The following is a 17,221-nucleotide window of genomic DNA, read 5'->3' as shown; positions in this document are numbered from 1 at the left end:
GCCAGTCCTCATGAAATCTGTCCACACTCAGTCAACCAGGAAGCAATCCCCATGTCTGCCATCAATGTATGACATCTCTCTGTTGTTGCTCGTATAATATGCTTTTCGAGGATGTACTCAACTGCAGCGCTGTTTGCTGACACATTTTAATTTTGACACAGAGAGCCGTACACTGGACCCTATTGAACTCACATCTTGTATCGACTCTTCTTACACTATTTCTATTTTATTTGTATTTACTTGCACATCTCAAAACATTCTCTTGCGCTATTGTATCTGTTTAATTTGTTCTATGTCCTATATATATTCATGATGCACTGTTCGAGCAGCCTGTGACCTAAGTATTTCATTGCCATATCTACACTGTAGCTAATGTGCACATGACAATAAAGCTTTGAATTGAATTGAATTCTCAGTTTTGTTTCTGGGATTTTACAGTTTTTAACAACCTGGATAAGAAATGACATTCAACAACGACACAGATATTATATTCCAAGTTTTCAGAGCCATATTAGAGCAAACATAACCAAAAAGCTTGATATTTTGTAATGTACACATACAAATAAAGAAAGCGCAGTTTAAGGAAAGGGAATTTCACTTTATATAAAGTACGTTTTAGAGGAATTCTGTACGAGGGCAATGTGTCTCGTTCCCAACTGAGATAACGTTTTGTTAATTTGCTGTACTTCAATTTGAACCTGAGACTAGCTCAAAGCACAGTATTGGATGAGGCTCATTGATATAATATTAGTTAGCAGCCACATGCCAGACTGGCCGTAATATGACATAAACCACATGATTTGTGTTTCTTTGTAGAATCATTGTGAAACCCATTGCCTATAATTGTAACAAGTATTTACTATTTACTATTTCAACTGTTCTCTAGTGGTAATTATCTAAAATCCCTGATAAAACTCTCTTGGTAATGTCAGGCATTTGCACTCCTTCCTGTTCTCCCTGTGCTTATCTGTTCTACATCACAGATCAATCCAGGCACCTGGTCAGAAGCACAGCCATGTGTCCGAGCGGCACTGTCCCTGGGAGTAACCCTTCACTGCTCCTCCATGTGTCCCCTGCATGATTTATGGACTGAGGGAAGGTGTTCCTCAGGACTGACTGGAAAAGGCCGCTGCTACACAGTCTCAAACAGACTCCACATCAGACAAGATAAGCCTGGTCATATCCTGTCTTTGTGCTCCTCTCCGTTAAGAATTCAAAAGCAGAGCCCCATGAGGAAGGAGAGAGGGAGAAAACATGTTTCAAAGGTAGATAAGAGACAGAGGCAGTTTACAGACTTGAAGAAGGAAGAAGATTATCTACTGCACAATTGAAATACCCCAAAAGAAAAGTATGAGACTTTGAATTACTGCTGATACTTCAGATTTAAGAACACACATGTTATAAAAATTGTAATTAAATATAAAATATCAATTTGTTCCAACTCCTGATTAAAGACATTTACACACACTGAAAAAAACTGAAATGTTGAATTTATATAAATGTATTATTTCAAAAAAAGTCACATTACGTTAGTCAAAAGCAATTCGATTGAGTTTAAAACAATATATTGAAACTTAATATTATTGCTTTCAACTAACCTAATACAGTTACGTGAAATCTGTTGACATAATACAAATGTGTATTCAATCTTTTTTAAGTCAGCACCATTCTATTAAATGTCCAAGATGTCATGAGCATCATTTTGTAAAAAGATTATCTTAAAATGCAGCAGAAAATATTAAACAAAAACATGTGTTTCGCTGCAGAGCATCAGGACTGTAGCAGCAGAAATATTCTTGGATTGAAGATGGGCTTTTTTGGTTTCATTAAAAAATATATCAAAAAGTTGTGACCATCATATGCATAAACAACCAAGAAACACGAGTTGAAATGGCCTTGAACGATCCCCCATGTTGCTTAAGGAATATGATGTCTTTGTTGTAGCAAGCTGCAATTGTTCCTCTATAAAATCCTGTAACAGGGACATTCCACATATCAGGGATTTATTTTAACAATACGAACAGCAGCACAATAAATCAACAGCTCAGGCCTTATCAATAATCCCTCCACTCACTTCATCATGCGGGACTGTTTAACACCTGTTTCTAATATAGCACCTAGGAGAAGAGGGGGTCTGGGTCAAGTTGAAAAAGGAAAAGGCTTTGATTTGAAAACTGTGTCAGGACAGGCAGCTGATTGACAAATAGGCTGATATAAAAACAAGGTAGAAGAAGCAGAGAAGAGCAAAGGGGGATGCTGACGGATGAGAGAGATAGATGAAGTTGGGAAAGGTGGAAAAGGGAATTGATTGAAGGTGAAAAAGTGAGTAAGGGGTCAAGGAGGAAAAAGGCCAGAGGTTATCAGTCAACCACTAAGTGAACCACGATGTGTTTTAGCACATGAGATGAAATATACTGGGCCTAACCCAAAGTGTTATCTGCTCTGTAGAGCATCAGAGGAACAAACCATCTGAACATAATATCATATGACACATTTTATGTGTCCTTATCTGCCTCTGCTCTTTCTTTTCTTTGCTCTGTTTTTCTCTTCAAACGCACACATTTACAGGGTGCGCCTGACATGTGTTGAGAGGTGAAATATGCAGGGGAAGGAAGTCTAGAGAGTTCCAGCTGCATGCGGCCAGCTACTTTTCATGCAAAAATGTCTTACAGTCCAGATGTGTGACAGAGTATATCAATAACAAAATAAAGCTCACAATCTGTAAACAAAGACTTTGCTGGCAGGTCAACAAGATATGCAGGCCTATATCCCAAAACCAGAGCATAGAGCGGCATTCAACAGGTGTCGCTATGGGGCTACAAACATCTTAAAGATAAGGCACATTTAAGAGTATGTGTTGATCTAACCACCTCATTAAATGAAGTAGTTCTCTTCAGTGTCTTGACCTGCTATGTTTTTGCTTTATTCAGTTTTTTTTTTTTTACAGGCATTGTCCAATTGGCTCCAGGTACTGTGGTCCTAAGTGATCTGTGACTTTTTGAAATGATTAGTTTATTTGAAATATGTTGTTTTATTTTGTATCCAAAACCATTTGAGGACCCAACATGAATGTGTGACCCCCTTTAGAGAACTGTAAACTAACACACATTAAACATCATAAGATTAGATTTCTAATTCTTTATGAGCAGCTCTGTGTGTAAAATCAAACTTTAATATATGTAAAGGAATGCTGGAGATTTCATTTATTCCATTAATATATATATGAGAAGTAATATTACAGTAGAGTAAAGAGAGAAAGGGAAGACCAGGTGATACAATTTATTTAGTTTTAGATTGTCTGAATTTTGATGTAGTCTGGTGCATCCCAGTGTGTTGCTATGTGGGATGATAATAGAGTACGTACAGCACTTTTTCTATGTCGCCCAAAACTAATCTCTCCCTGCTTCCTACAGGTTATTTGCTTCCCTCACCTGTGAGTTGTAGTAAGCCGGTCCATCTGGTGTTGGCTGCGGAGGGCAGGAGCCTTTTTTCTCAAACACACAGGAATGTGAAGGTTAAAACGCTGTTGAAATGATTTGAACCCTGCATTGAGGAATGTACATGTTCTATCTCTTTCTATGTCTTTCTGCCTCCCTGTGTGATATCTATGATTAAAAACGTGTTCACGGTTCACGGGTGGTGTGAAGTGGATGAAGGGTTTCATTGGTTTTGGCAGAAAGGGTGTGCGGTGGAGATAAGACATTTCCCCTCACATTGAAACCTCCCAGCTGTGTAGAAGAATGTGAAACTTCGTCCTCAGCTACAGTATCACACACACACATCTTTTTAGATCTCTCTCTGGGACATCTGGTTTCCTTTTTTTCTTCCTGAACATGGCAGTGATTCCACTGTAGACTGAAGAAAACTGTATAAATGTAAAGCTTTTTCCATGCATTCAGGTCCCAGCAAAAGAAAAACAAACTGCTGAAAGGGAGAACGTGGTTGATGCAAAAATAAGAGACAGTTGTGCTGTTTGCTTTGTTTATTAGAGGTATATTGTCAAACATTTTACAAGCTGCTGCTTAAATGTTTCCATTTAGAGAGAAAAATGCTACACTGAAAAACAATTACTATAGCTCAGCAAAGAACACTTTTAAAGCCCCTGTTTGAAAGGCACTAAAGTCCCAGTTTTAATATCAGTCCTATTTTTTCATGACACATGCAGACACAACTAGCAAATACAACACCTGTTGTTACACACTTCAGTAGCTACAATACACACAGCTTTCAATTGACTTGTTAGTTGAGCTTTTCAAGGCAGCACTAGCTATGTCTGCTATCATGTGTAGGACAACAACATGTGTGCAATGATAAGGTTGGAGGTGGATTCAATACATTTATTATTTGTACGGATGTAAAGCTACCATAACTTACTTCATGTGGACGGCAGGCTTTCTGTCTGCTGTATGCTCTGTTGAGTATCTTAAATAGTTTCAAGATGAAATACAACATATTGCTGATATTTAAATACATAACGTGTCTTTTAAGTTAGAATGGCCATTCAGTAAAATTATATATAGTCACAAGACAACCATCACTTGGATTTTCTTGATGTCTGCAAAGGAAATGTACAAAAAAAGTATTTTTAAATAATAGTGATAGTAGTACATTCAAACAATAGCATTATTGTTGTGGTTTTAAATAGCTTGTGATGAAAGGGTGCTTCTAAAGGGACCGTCTTTTATTTTTCATCAATGTTCATAAAAACAGAAGCACCCTACATCTTGGTTTAAATACTGCAGGAACAACACTGTCACACAAAGTTTAGATGTCATGCTAGTGCCATCGTCGTATTGCTAATCTTGATCGTCCATGAGGAAGTTACAGGATTCTGCTCCAGAGCTCACACTGTGTGTCTATGACTGCCTGCTTTGAATGTTCACCGTTTTGGCTGCTAAACACATGAGAGTGAGATGAGTGGCAAACACTGAGATATAGAATAGACATCATCTGATTTTAAAACGCCAGCTCTTGATGAGAGAACAAGTGGTATCTTGTTTGATGGTGTAAATAGCTGCATCGCGAAATGGGAAGTAAGTAAGTAATTCCTGGCAGTTTATCCTTGTTGACCACAATTCTACCTTTTTGTTCAACCATCTTCTTGTCTTTTTCTCTCACTCTTTTTCCCTTATTTTTGTATATGTCTGACCCTCTTATTTTATTTTTCTTTCAAAGGCTTGCCCTTTTTTTTTCTCCTCCTGATGATAAATATTTAGTTGCTTTATCCATCTCCCTCCTTTTCACCCTTACATTTTAAATTGTTACCGTTGTCTCTACCACTGTCTGTTTGCAGTTATTTTCATGTTTCTGTCTTCCTCCTATTCCCTCGATGTTTCACCATCCACCTCATGCTTTCTCTGGGTGAGTTCTCTAGCCCACTACCGGCAGCCGCAGCCCTCCACCACCATGTCCTGGTAATTCTTCAACACCACTCGGTCTTGAGGGTCCAGGTAGAGCAGGGCGATGGGGCTGAGGGAGGTGGGGACGCAGCAGGCCCGGGGCACGGCTCCATTCACAGAGTTCACCAACGTTTGCACCATGGCGTGGCTGGAGGAGTTCATATGGTCGGCCAGAGGAAAGCGACACTCTCCCAGGCAGAAGAAGGCATCGTATCCGCTGGGTGCAATGATCCACTTGTGCCAGCCTACATCATTGAAATCTACATAGAGAGGATGACGGCGGCATCTGTTACGGGAAAGACGTTTCAGTTTTGCGGCACGACCACCATTTCTCTTCACCCTTCCATTATCGCTCCAACTGCCCCCTCCTTTGTCTCCTCCCCAACCTGGCATTGTATACGCCGTTTTTTTGGTCTTTCCCGAAGCTTGGTCTCTATTGCGGCCCTTGTTGTTGCTCCTGGTCCTCTCTTTTGTTCCTTTTCTCCCTCTCCTCTGGCCTCCACTGGGGGTCCTCCTGCCATGTTTGACTAAGGCCTCTCCACGCCCGTCATGACTGTAAGTCACCAAGAGGGGTCTCTCCTTGGCCCAGCTGTGCTCGTCCTGACCCACGGACCTGCCCACCCTCAAGTGTCCCTGTTTGTGTCTCTCCTCCTCTCCTGTAGCAGAGGAGAGGCTCTGTTCAGGGAGCGAGGAGGTGCTGTTCTCAGGTCTGACCTCAAGGAGCAAGCTCAGACTGCCAGTCCCAGCAAGGGCCCTTTGGAGGAGCTCTGCACTTAGACTAAAAGCTTCCCAGAAACCACTTGCTTTATGACTGTGGAGGCCGATGGTCAGTACCCTTGTTTCTAGCAGGGTGGGCTTAGGGTCCTCAGGGTGCTCAGTGAGGTATAGGTTTAGTCTGTGGGCACCAGGACCCAGTGAAGCTCTGTCGCGGCGGAGGAGCCGAAGCTCAGCGGACAGCACCCTCTCATCGTTAGGGATGGAGGAGACATTGAAGGCGATGTGCACCTTCTGACGATCCTCAGGACTGTCTACAAGTGGCTCTGTGAGAAAGAGGAAGAGAGAGAAGTGGGTACACAAGTTTAATGTGGTTTAAACTTACTGAGGTATTTTTTAAGCTCTATAAAAACAAACAGATACATGCTTCATTAATCAGATTTGTTTATGTTAGATCTAACTTGAACTGTCTCACAAGCAGGAACATTGGCAATATTAGCAAATGAGTTAAATTGCCAGGGTAAAATACCTATTGAGATAGCTTACCCTGAAACTAAGTTCAATTAAAGGCAGGAAAAGCTGCACTTGGTCCAGAGTTTGAGTATGGTCATGTGTTATGAAGCAATATAAGTGCTTTTGTAATTGTAATTTTGTCTTCTACTCTTTTACTTTTGTGAACATTTTAGATCAACCAGTACTACAGCAGTACCCATTGAGTCATTCAAAATCTGCTGCAGGGACCCTATGTCAAAATCTAGTTTGAAAGCATCATCATTTTAGTTTATTCCTAATTACATATAACTAATAAAGGTGTGTTTAATCAAATGTAACCTACATTCATTATCTTAAAGCATTCCAAATGTCGTGCTGGAATATCTAGAACTTGGAGTTGACCAACGTCAAAACTTCATAAATAGTATCTTTATACCTCATCTGTATTTGATATGCAAACTGAATGAAGCTTTCCTTAAACTCTTATCATTCAAACATTTTGATCATGGTAATAAACAGGTTGACAGCACAGTGTCACGATGTGCCAGTGAGCTTACCGTTGTGGTGAAAGCTGCGTACTGTGTTGGCCTGCTGGATGTGATGGCTGGGGAAGCTAAATGAAGGGTCCTCCACCAGATGGTACTGCTGCTGGTGGAAGCGGTAGAGATCCAAGAGGTACCCGGGCACCGCCACTCCAGGTCGGGGGTCGGGCTGCGACTGCAGGCCCAGTCGGCTCAGGAGGAGGTTCTGGATGGTCTGAGCCACACTGGGCTCCAGGGGGAGGGCACCAGCTGGAGGGGGCTGCCTGGAGGAAGGCACAGTGGACACCTGGCCATGGTCGATCTTGCTGGTGTCTCCACCCTGCCGACCAGACGAGGCTTGAGGTAGCAGCAGTACCATGAGGAGCAGGAGGTTAGCAGGGAACATGGTGGACCTGGAGGGAGAGGTAATGGGAGGAAGGGTGTGATGGGGAAAATAGGAAGAGAGGAAGAGAGGAAGGGGGGCAAAAAGATAGAAAGGAAGCATTGTTAATTGTGTTTCATCCTTAATGCTTTAAATGTTCGTGTTCCAGAACAATATTCAATCGACAAAAGAGATCGTTCCTCTGAGATACTCCCGGACTCCGTATATCATGCTTATGTCTGCTCCTTCCTGGACACACTAGTTTCTCATTAGTCTTCAGCCTTCATGTGGCATATGTTCAAGATATTTCTGTCTACATAGCCATATGAAGTTGTTTGCTTGTTACTTCTGGCTAGAAACCTGCCATTTTGTTTTTTCTCTGTTAATTTATGGCAAGCTTCTTACCCCCAAGGCCCATATGTCTCCTAGGACACCTAAAAAAAGAGTAATTAAACAGTCTCTATCTATTTTAATCATGGTGCATGTCTGTGTGTGAAAGACATCACAGTGCTGTGAATAAAGGACCTGGAGCATTAATCACAGGCTGTGGACTCAAGGTGACAAGTAACTGAGTTGTAGGAGCCTGACTTGATGACAGGTGGATGGGGGTTTTCCTCTCTCTGTTCCTTTTGAAATCCTTAGAGAATATTTGCATCAAAACATTCAGTGTTTTTCAATACATTGAGAAGACAGAAGGCTTTACATTTAAAAAGTTTAATTAATTTGTCTCTTAAATTACAGTTTTACTGACAGCAACTAAACAAACCTTCATCAAGACCTCAAAACACATCAGATATCAGGGTTCAGTCCTTCATTATCATAACAACTTTGTTCAGAATCGTTACAATCAAGCACTAATTGCTCTAAGATTTACGACTTCTGCAGGCCAGGAGGGCAATTATTTATAAGAATATGAACAATTCTCAACATCGATGCATACTGTCGAAGGGGAAGAGAAGAGCTTTGTCTTTTTATAACTTTTGAAAAATCACTATCTTCAATGATTTGAACTACAATCTTTGTACTGATTTTTTTCCCCCCACATACCAGTATGTATATTTAATTTTTTGATGTTAAACCTCAGATTAAGAAATATGATTAAAACAAAAAAGCCCTGATTTAAAGCATGTCAATGTGTGCAAAAGTTTCTGCTCGGTTCAACGCCTTGTTCTACAGCCAAAACACAGTATGCAGAGAAAGTTGAAAATGATCACTAAGGACACAGGATATGGGCAATCGTGTTTCATTACCTGATCCGTTAGGGTGCAGAAAACAGAGTAAATGTTGGACACTTATTGAAAAACAACAAAACAGTTAACCTGCATGCAGAGATAAATTCCAGGCTGTGATATGCTTGCATAATGCAACATCTGTGGTTTGCATGTTGGATGCTGTAAAACCTGTCCAATATTTGTACCTTTGCATGTCTCTTTGGAGATTTTACCAACTGTCGTGCTGTGTCTCACATTCACACAAACACCCGCTTCATTCTCTAGTTCTTAAGTTACTAAAGCAGAATTCTGACCAAAACCTTTGCCACAACAGAGGAAATGCTTGTGAGAAAATGACTGAAAACAAGCGATTAGCTTATCTCTCTCTCTCCATGGCTTTTCTCTGTGCGGGAACGCAGTCACAGAGAGAGGGTCACGCAATTACCTCTATGCAAACTGGCTAACACCCTGCACCTCTGTTGTGCAGGTGTTTATTATAACTGAGCCAGTAATTACAAACCAGCATGTTAACAGCCCTCTTAACCTGAAGAGGTTGTGTGATGAGGTGTTAAAGGGTCAGAGCAAAAGAGTAACACATGCTGACCTCGGCAATCTAAACTGCAACATAAGAGAGACTTGTACATATTGTTGCCGCTGGTTGAATGAACAAGTATAATTTGTCTCATCACTTACTCAAAGAAGCACTCAGTTAGTAGTTATCTCTTTTCTTGTCCGAGCACTCGCATATCTCTCTCCTTTATCTCCTTATCTCATCTCTCTTAGGGACAGAGAGTTGATTGAGCACTCTACAGCGAGATAACAGAGGTGTTTATGGCCGATCGAACACATAATGGCACTGTAATGACAGCCAATCTCACCACACTGTCAGAAAAAGGGTTAAAATGAGGTCACAGGTCTGAAGGTGTGTATATTTTAATACACTGTTGTTCATCTGGTACGTGGTTCAAAGAGCAGGCCTGGGAAAAAAACCCACCTCCAAGCGTGGGATTGTTGCTGGCTATCCATTAAAGTCTTGCAGCCCCACCCAGGGCTGTTTCACCTGAGGCAACAGAGCAGAGGACAATTACAGATTAGACTCTCTGCTGGACAGCCTCTCCCTTATACTGCGAAGGCTTGTAAAGCAGATTACGGACAGAAACACCAGCTCTCTCCTGTACTTTCCTCACCTACAAAACCACCCAGGTGACTCTGAGGTTCAAAGGTTCACTCATCACACAACAGGGTGTGTCGCGGCCATTACCACGGACGAGAAGAGAAACGTTTGCATGCCGAGGCGGATTGCCCTAGATCACTTTGACATATATAAAGCTTCTCTTTTCTCCCTGGGTGTCTGTGTTATGACTGCTTTTAGGACACTTAAACCGCGCAGAGAGGTTCCAGGCCTAATTTAGCATCTTTACGTCTCATGTGCAGCCTGATGTCGACTCATTCCAGTTTGCCAGAAAGCCTGACATTTTTATGATTACACCCCACCCCCAGTTTCTGCTTTTATATATGACTGTCTCAGTGTACACTTTGTATTCCTTTCTCTCTCTGGCTGGGACATGGACTAATCAAATGTTCCAGGGGGGAAAGTGGGAGAGCTGCATGATGAATGGGTCAATGTGCATCTTCTCCCTGTGTGCATGCATGCAGATCAGCCTATTAGACATATGAGATGTGAGCTGACCTCCCCAGCAGACAGTGGCGTGACCCTGGCGCGCGGCAGACGGGTGTCGTTGCCGGCCTGCCCCGTGTCTTTCTGAACTCACTGATTAAAACCCCTGGCCCTGGACGTCCGTTGGTTCCTGCTTCTGCTTTTGGCATGCTTCTATCTCACTGCCTCTCTTTTTATCTGTTTATTTCAAACCCTGCTCCCTTTCCTCTTCCTCCTTCCTCTTTGCATTCCTTGACCTTTGTCCTTTTTGCATTGTGCTCTATTCTGTTATACAATCTGTCACTGCTTTTCTCTCTTTCTCCCGTATTTTTCTGACTTTCTAGTGTTTTTTGGTGCTTCTCCAACTCACCTTCCTATTCCCTATCTCCTGCTTTCCCTTTCCTCCTCTCACATTAATGTTGCTCTTTTTTCCTAAGCCCTAAATGAATGGTGTTTTTGCGGAAGAGTGTGGCAGACTGTTGCCGGGCCAGAGGGCCGGAGTGTCACCGCAGCCGGCTGATTTATCCACCGCCGCTGTCTTCTGGTCCCTCAACTTTCCCTTCCTGTTGTTCTTCCCGTGTTTCTTTTCCTTCTCTCATTCTCCCCTATCCCCCCTCCCCTTCCAGCTCTATTTTTTTCTATGTGCCTCTTTCTTTCAGAACTTGATACATGCAGTGCATATGCCAAAGAGTTCATTTTCTCTGTCTGAGAAGGCTCAAAAATATGTCATTTCAGACAGCCTCATGAGCCTAATTGTGATGTACACTGTACACCTGAGAACACTTCCGCGGATACATCTGCATTCATTGCTGCTCTTTTTCCATTTGTAACTGAGCCATATAAACGCAGCATGCACGCCATAGTCTGTATAATTAACTGTGAGGTTATGACTGCAGAATACTAGTCATTAATGCACGACTTTGAGCTGTGAAGTTGATATTTAATGGGGGGCGGGTTGAAAATGTCCAAAACAGTTGCCACAGTAAAGTGGTGGTTCGGCTCTTTGAAGCGTAACAGATGAAATCATTAGAACAATATTCCAGGTAAGCTGCTGTTTGGGTTTTATTGGACTCTATTAGAACGGCTCCCTAATTCATCCCAGCTGGACCAATTAGCTGACTAACGAGCCACACCTCAAACACACATGTGTGTATTCCAGTACAGGGTTTACACACATGCTAAGTACCAGGCAGTGAGCACTTACACATAGACAGAATTTCACCTAGATGTAAAACTATAGAAGAGTTGGGTTGCAAACACACACACACACACACACACCTACGCGCGCACACATGCATGCACAAATGCACGCACACAAACACACACACACACACACACACACACACACACACACACACACACACACACACACACACACACACACACACACACACACACACACACACACCACACACACACACACACACACACACACACACACACACACACACACACACACGTGTTCAGCGGACATTCACAAGTGGAGTACAGCCGGTGTTTCCTTGCTCTCCTGACTGAGCAGGTATCACATCAAGTCACACTTGAGCATCAACAGGTTGCCGTGGATTTATAACTTTTATCATCATGGTTAATTTTTTCTTCAGTATCTCCTCTTTTTTCTCGGCCTGGCTTGCCCAGAGGTCTCAGTATCACATGTGCATTATGGTTAACAGGAGGCCCCGCTGAGGCACAACACTGCGCAAGCATCAATGGAAACACTGACATATTTAACCCGTGACTGCTGAAAGCTCAGAGACTGCTCTCGTGTGTCTGACAGCTTAGCCAATGTGAAATAGAGAACAAAAACACACCTCTGCTTTTCACATTAACGCTGCTGAGCGCTAACACTGAGGGCCAATTCATACTGTGTATGTTGCAGAGGTGGTGAGTTACGTTATGCTCTTTGAACTCATAATGGGTGCATTATTCTCTGACAAGTTGCTCACTGGGCAAGATTTTGATTGAGCAACACAGTGTGCCAGAGGTGTATGCATGTACGTTTGTGTGTGTGTGTGTGTGTGTGTGTGTGTGTGTGTGTGTGTGTGTGTGTGTGTGTGTGTGTGTGTGTGTGTGTGTGTGTGTTGTTCCCCAGAGTGACTAATGGTTTCAGCAGCACAGTTCCTGTGGCCTGTGGCTTGACAGACAGACAGATGTGTGGATGTGTACGTGTATGTATGTGCGTGTGTGTGTATGCATGTGCGTGTGTGTGTGTGTGTGTGTATGTGTGTGTGTGTGTGTGTGTGTGTGTAGGAGATGTAGTACTCACATCCAGGTGTGGTGGGATGTATGCAGAGTCCATGGTTTATCCTTGAGCTCCAGTGTTACGATCCCTCGGCTCTCGCTCCGGCTCCTTTAGACAGAGTTGACAATTTGGACTGATTACCTCTTCTCTCTTTTCACCTCTCTCAAGGTAACCAGTGTCTGTCTCTTCTATGTCTCCTATGTAAATGTGCTGAACGTAATGTTGCTCTCTCCATGTTCTCCTCCCTGGCTCAGCTGCTCATCCTGTTGTCAGTGTCAGATAAGCAAACTCTTAAAAACATCCACAGGCTTCCCTTCTGCCTGCCTGCCTGACCTCTGCAAGTAGGCAACTCCCTTTCTCTGTCGCCTGCACTGGCTGTTTAAAACACTCTGGTGTTGCCGCTGTCTATGGAAGCTGCAAGAGGAAATTGAGTTGTGTCTGTCTGTCTGTACTGTATAACCGGCAACAACTCCCTCTAGTTCCTAAACCTCCTTACTATGTCTCTCTCCCTTCTTCTCCACTCTGTTCCTCCCTTTTGTATCTCCTCCCCTTTTACTCTCTCGTGCTCTCTTCTTTCTCTCTCTCCACCAACCCACCCACTCCACCCACACACACACACAACACACACACACACACACACACACACACCACACACACACACACACACACCACACACCACACACACACACACACACACACACACACACACACCACAACACACCACACACAACACACACACACACACACACACACACACACACACACACACACACACACTACACACACACACTTATACAATCACTTCATTTTACATTACATTGACTTACATGCATTTCCTGGAGACTTATCCTAACCTTAACCATAACCAACACATGCCTAACCCTACCCCTTAACCTAACCCTTAACCTTACCCTAACCCTAATCCTAAACCTAACCAAGTCTTCACCCTAAAAATAATGATTCCCCTCATGGGGACCTCCAATTTGTCCCCATAAGGGAGGCGAGTCCCCACACGTGACTGTGTAAACAGATTTAGGTCCCCACAAGTATAGTAATGCTAGGCCACACACACACACTTATTTTTGCTCTTTTTTTCAACCTATCCTAAGCCCAGTTAAACTCAGTTTACTCTAAGTGACTTGCCTGGCCACTGAGATCCTCCTAAATAGTGATGTCACTAAGACCAGCCCCAATTAACTTACTGTACAGCTATACACACTCACATACACACACATATACATACAAACAGATACACACACACACCACACATACTACCTGTTCCAGATAACCCCGGGGTCAGCACACAGAAGCAGACTGATTATTTTCCACAATTCCTCCTTTAACAAACTCACCTGCTGCTGTCCGTTGGCATTTTATATTTCTGACAACATGGTCGCGGACTTTCATTCAGACATTATAAATAGGAGGCCCAATGACACTGAATGAGAGTACACAGAGTCAGTTTCAAGAGAAAGGTATGAATGGATGACTCACAATGACTGCCATGAAGTCACGCACAGTTGAGTTTTGTGATTGGATGGAAGTAAGAAGAAAAAAAAGGAAAAAGCGGTTTGTCTCCACTACGGCTTTAAGCAAGGTGCATCTGTCCTTCCAGCACAGAGCGGGTGGCGGGGGAATTTGTATTCATGGGGTGGACCCATGAGAAAACGTCTCTTTAGGATGCATCGTCTTACATATTAGATCTCATCTGGAGAATCACTTGCCCACGTCCCCCTGCTCCTCCTCTCTGTCCCCCTCAACTTGTTCTTCCCGTTCTCACACACACACACACACACACACACACACACACACACACACACACACACACACACACACACACACACACACACACACACACACACACACACACACACACACACACACACACACACACACACACACACACACACACACACACACACACACACACACACTTATAATCCATAGACCTCATTCATCCCTGAGGCTGAGTGATTGTCCAAACAATGCAAGTTTACACACAAACACAAACACCCTCTGTCCTCACTTTTTCTTATGGAAAGTGCTTTATATGATTGGTTGAATTTAGTTATTTTAATATTAACCATTTTATGTAAATCTGTTGTTGAAATGTGAGAAAATGAATGACAAGTGAGAAGAAAAACAAGTTTTCCAGTTGTTAATGTTCACACATTCTCCTCTGATAATCAGGTGGTACCAATATAGGTGTGACTAATTTCTGTTTTTTGACAGTTCTCAACCAAAGAGCCTTTTCTTGCTCCTGTTGTGCTCCTCTATCATTACAGTAACCACAGGTGGGGTCAATGAAGCCATGCGGCCCCCACCCTGATTCTCACTATCTGGATACCTATCATCAATCCCCATTTAACTCTCTGTCCATCCCATTGTGCTCAACTCCATTTAACCTCACCTTCATAATCCCCCAGTTCAATACTAACAAATTTGCCTACAAAAAACGTGTTTTCTCTGTCCTTTAACTCATCATTTTCCAAAAGCCTACTCTAAGGATTTTGATTTACTATCTTATAAGAAGTTATTATGTTTAGTTATTGTAGACTCAAATCTTGCTAGATACAGTACATGATACCCAATAGGGACTTTTGGTGCATTCAAAGAACCCTGACGTTTGAGAGTCAAAACACATGCTTTTGTTGCAGTGTAATGTCCAGAAAGCATGTTTACTGTTGACAGATCATTTGAAACTGTAGATTTAAGAGCTTCTAACAAAGCCTTGAACACCACAACAGTTTATAGGATAATTATTGTTTCTGTAGACTGCATAATCAAGATAAAATAAAACAATTAAGACATGCAATGCTTATGGCACATGACTCAAGCAAGTTGAGTCACCTTAAGTTGCTTTAATACTGTATGAACTCAGACCAAAGACTTTGTGGAGGGGAATAAAACGACATTTGAAACATATAGTCAGCATCAACGACATATAAACACATGCGTTATAAAAAGCCTCTTAAACCTCACTGACAGTGTTTAGATTTCTGTAACCATGACACAGCTGAAACAAGCTGATAAAGGACATAAACATACGCACTACTTTAAGATAGTGGGGCAGCTATAAGTGGATTTGTCTAACCTAAAGCTATATCTGAAGTGAAATAATTACTAAAATATTCAAATTCACTTATACAGGCCTTTAAAAGTATGGTATGTATGAGTAGTATTTGTTCTATGAAAATTGATAAAGGCTTTTTGACGTTTAATCATCATAGCTGAGCCACAGCTCTGGCCTCTTTAAATGAACAGTCATTTCAGCCTCCAGGTTTCCCATCCTCTGGAAAAGCCGTCGACTGCCTGTCCCGCTGACTTCCGACGGGGGTGGAGAGAGACTTTTAAAGTAATACCTCACCGCCCTCTTAACAAGCCTCCATCCGTTATGCATCCCAGTGTTCCCACCTCCATACGGCTGCATGCCTCCACGGACACAGAGAGCAAGGCCTCGGCAGGAGAGGAGGTGGTTGTTTGGACTTATTCCCTGTCCATCTTCTTCCTTATTTTCCTCATTCAGCAAATTGTCGCCATAATTACTGGTCGATCAATGTAGTCATTAGTCATTCAGTGACAGTGGAAGGGGGAGAGCGTTACATCTGGATATAAAAGGTGACTTGGCTTCATAAAGGGCAGTAACAGCTGTAATCACACACCCACACACACTGAAGTGTCTTTGTGTGCTAAGTAAATGCTTTCAAGGTGATAATACGGGCATTTATGAAGCTCTTTATATCCCTCAATAAAATGCCTAACTATCAAAGCTATCTTTGAACAACACTCAATGAAACTGTGTCAAGTTTGCAACAATCTATGACTACAAGTCAATAACCTTTTCATATTGTGATGTCAGCTGTTACTATATGGTTGTGATCGCTGTTGTAACTTCATACAGTTAGAAGAACAAATGTATAACTGTCTGACTGATTTGATCAACAGAAAAAGGTAACAAGTCCAAAGGGGCATTAGAAGGCATGCAAGATATGTGTTATTTGGCTTTAGGGACCATTTGTATACTGAGGGGTGGTTATAGATGGCAGGTGTTAAACACAGAAGGGTCGGCTGGACAGAGAGGCAACGTCAGGATGTGAAGTGACAGGATATGTTTGAACAATAGCCAGAGTAAGGTGCAAAAAGGCTGTTTTTGACATTTGATTTGTGACAGTCATGTGAAATGTTAAAATGTTGCCAGACAGATTTGAATAATAAATGTCATAGTGGCAATCTTACTGCCATCAGCTGCTCTCACCGAAATATCAACATATTTGATTTGGAGAAAAAGAGTAAACATTTCTAAGGAAACATGTTTGACATATTTATTGTTTGGATTCCCTTGTTTTTGTCACTCCCTTAAAGCAGAACTAGTCAATATTTTTACATCAACAATGGATTGATCCCACAGAGATTTACCACCCGAATCTGCAGTTGGCACTCAGCTCTCAGAGTATTTTAACATGTGTGCTCCTAAAAAGTGAAACATTTGGCAGCTAAACAGCTATATTTCCTTCAGGTGTTAAAGGAAACAGAGCCAAACGAAGAGTGAGTATTTGACAGACTGCAAGCCAGGTGGCCAAATCATCCATAAAAATGTACCAAA

The 17,221-nt window shown here is 42.2% G+C and overlaps 1 protein-coding gene across 1 annotated transcript; it reads right to left on the bottom strand.

Moving 5' to 3' along the window:
• Positions 1–3,967: 3,967 nt before the first annotated feature.
• bmp16 (bone morphogenetic protein 16) lies at positions 3,968–13,128 on the bottom strand. Its single transcript, XM_034225649.1, has 3 exons — positions 12,643–13,128; positions 7,163–7,539; positions 3,968–6,439 (listed from the first exon to the last, which is right to left on the bottom strand). Coding segments are annotated over exons 1-3 (1,440 nt in total). The 5' UTR covers positions 12,645–13,128; the 3' UTR covers positions 3,968–5,378.
• Between the last annotated feature and the right edge of the window lie 4,093 nt (positions 13,129–17,221).

Source organism: Gymnodraco acuticeps, unplaced genomic scaffold (assembly GCF_902827175.1).
Source record: "Gymnodraco acuticeps unplaced genomic scaffold, fGymAcu1.1, whole genome shotgun sequence".
Classification (NCBI taxonomy): domain Eukaryota; kingdom Metazoa; phylum Chordata; class Actinopteri; order Perciformes; family Bathydraconidae; genus Gymnodraco; species Gymnodraco acuticeps.
Note: the sequence above shows the minus strand (reverse complement) of the source record. Positions and strands in the feature narration are given on the sequence as shown.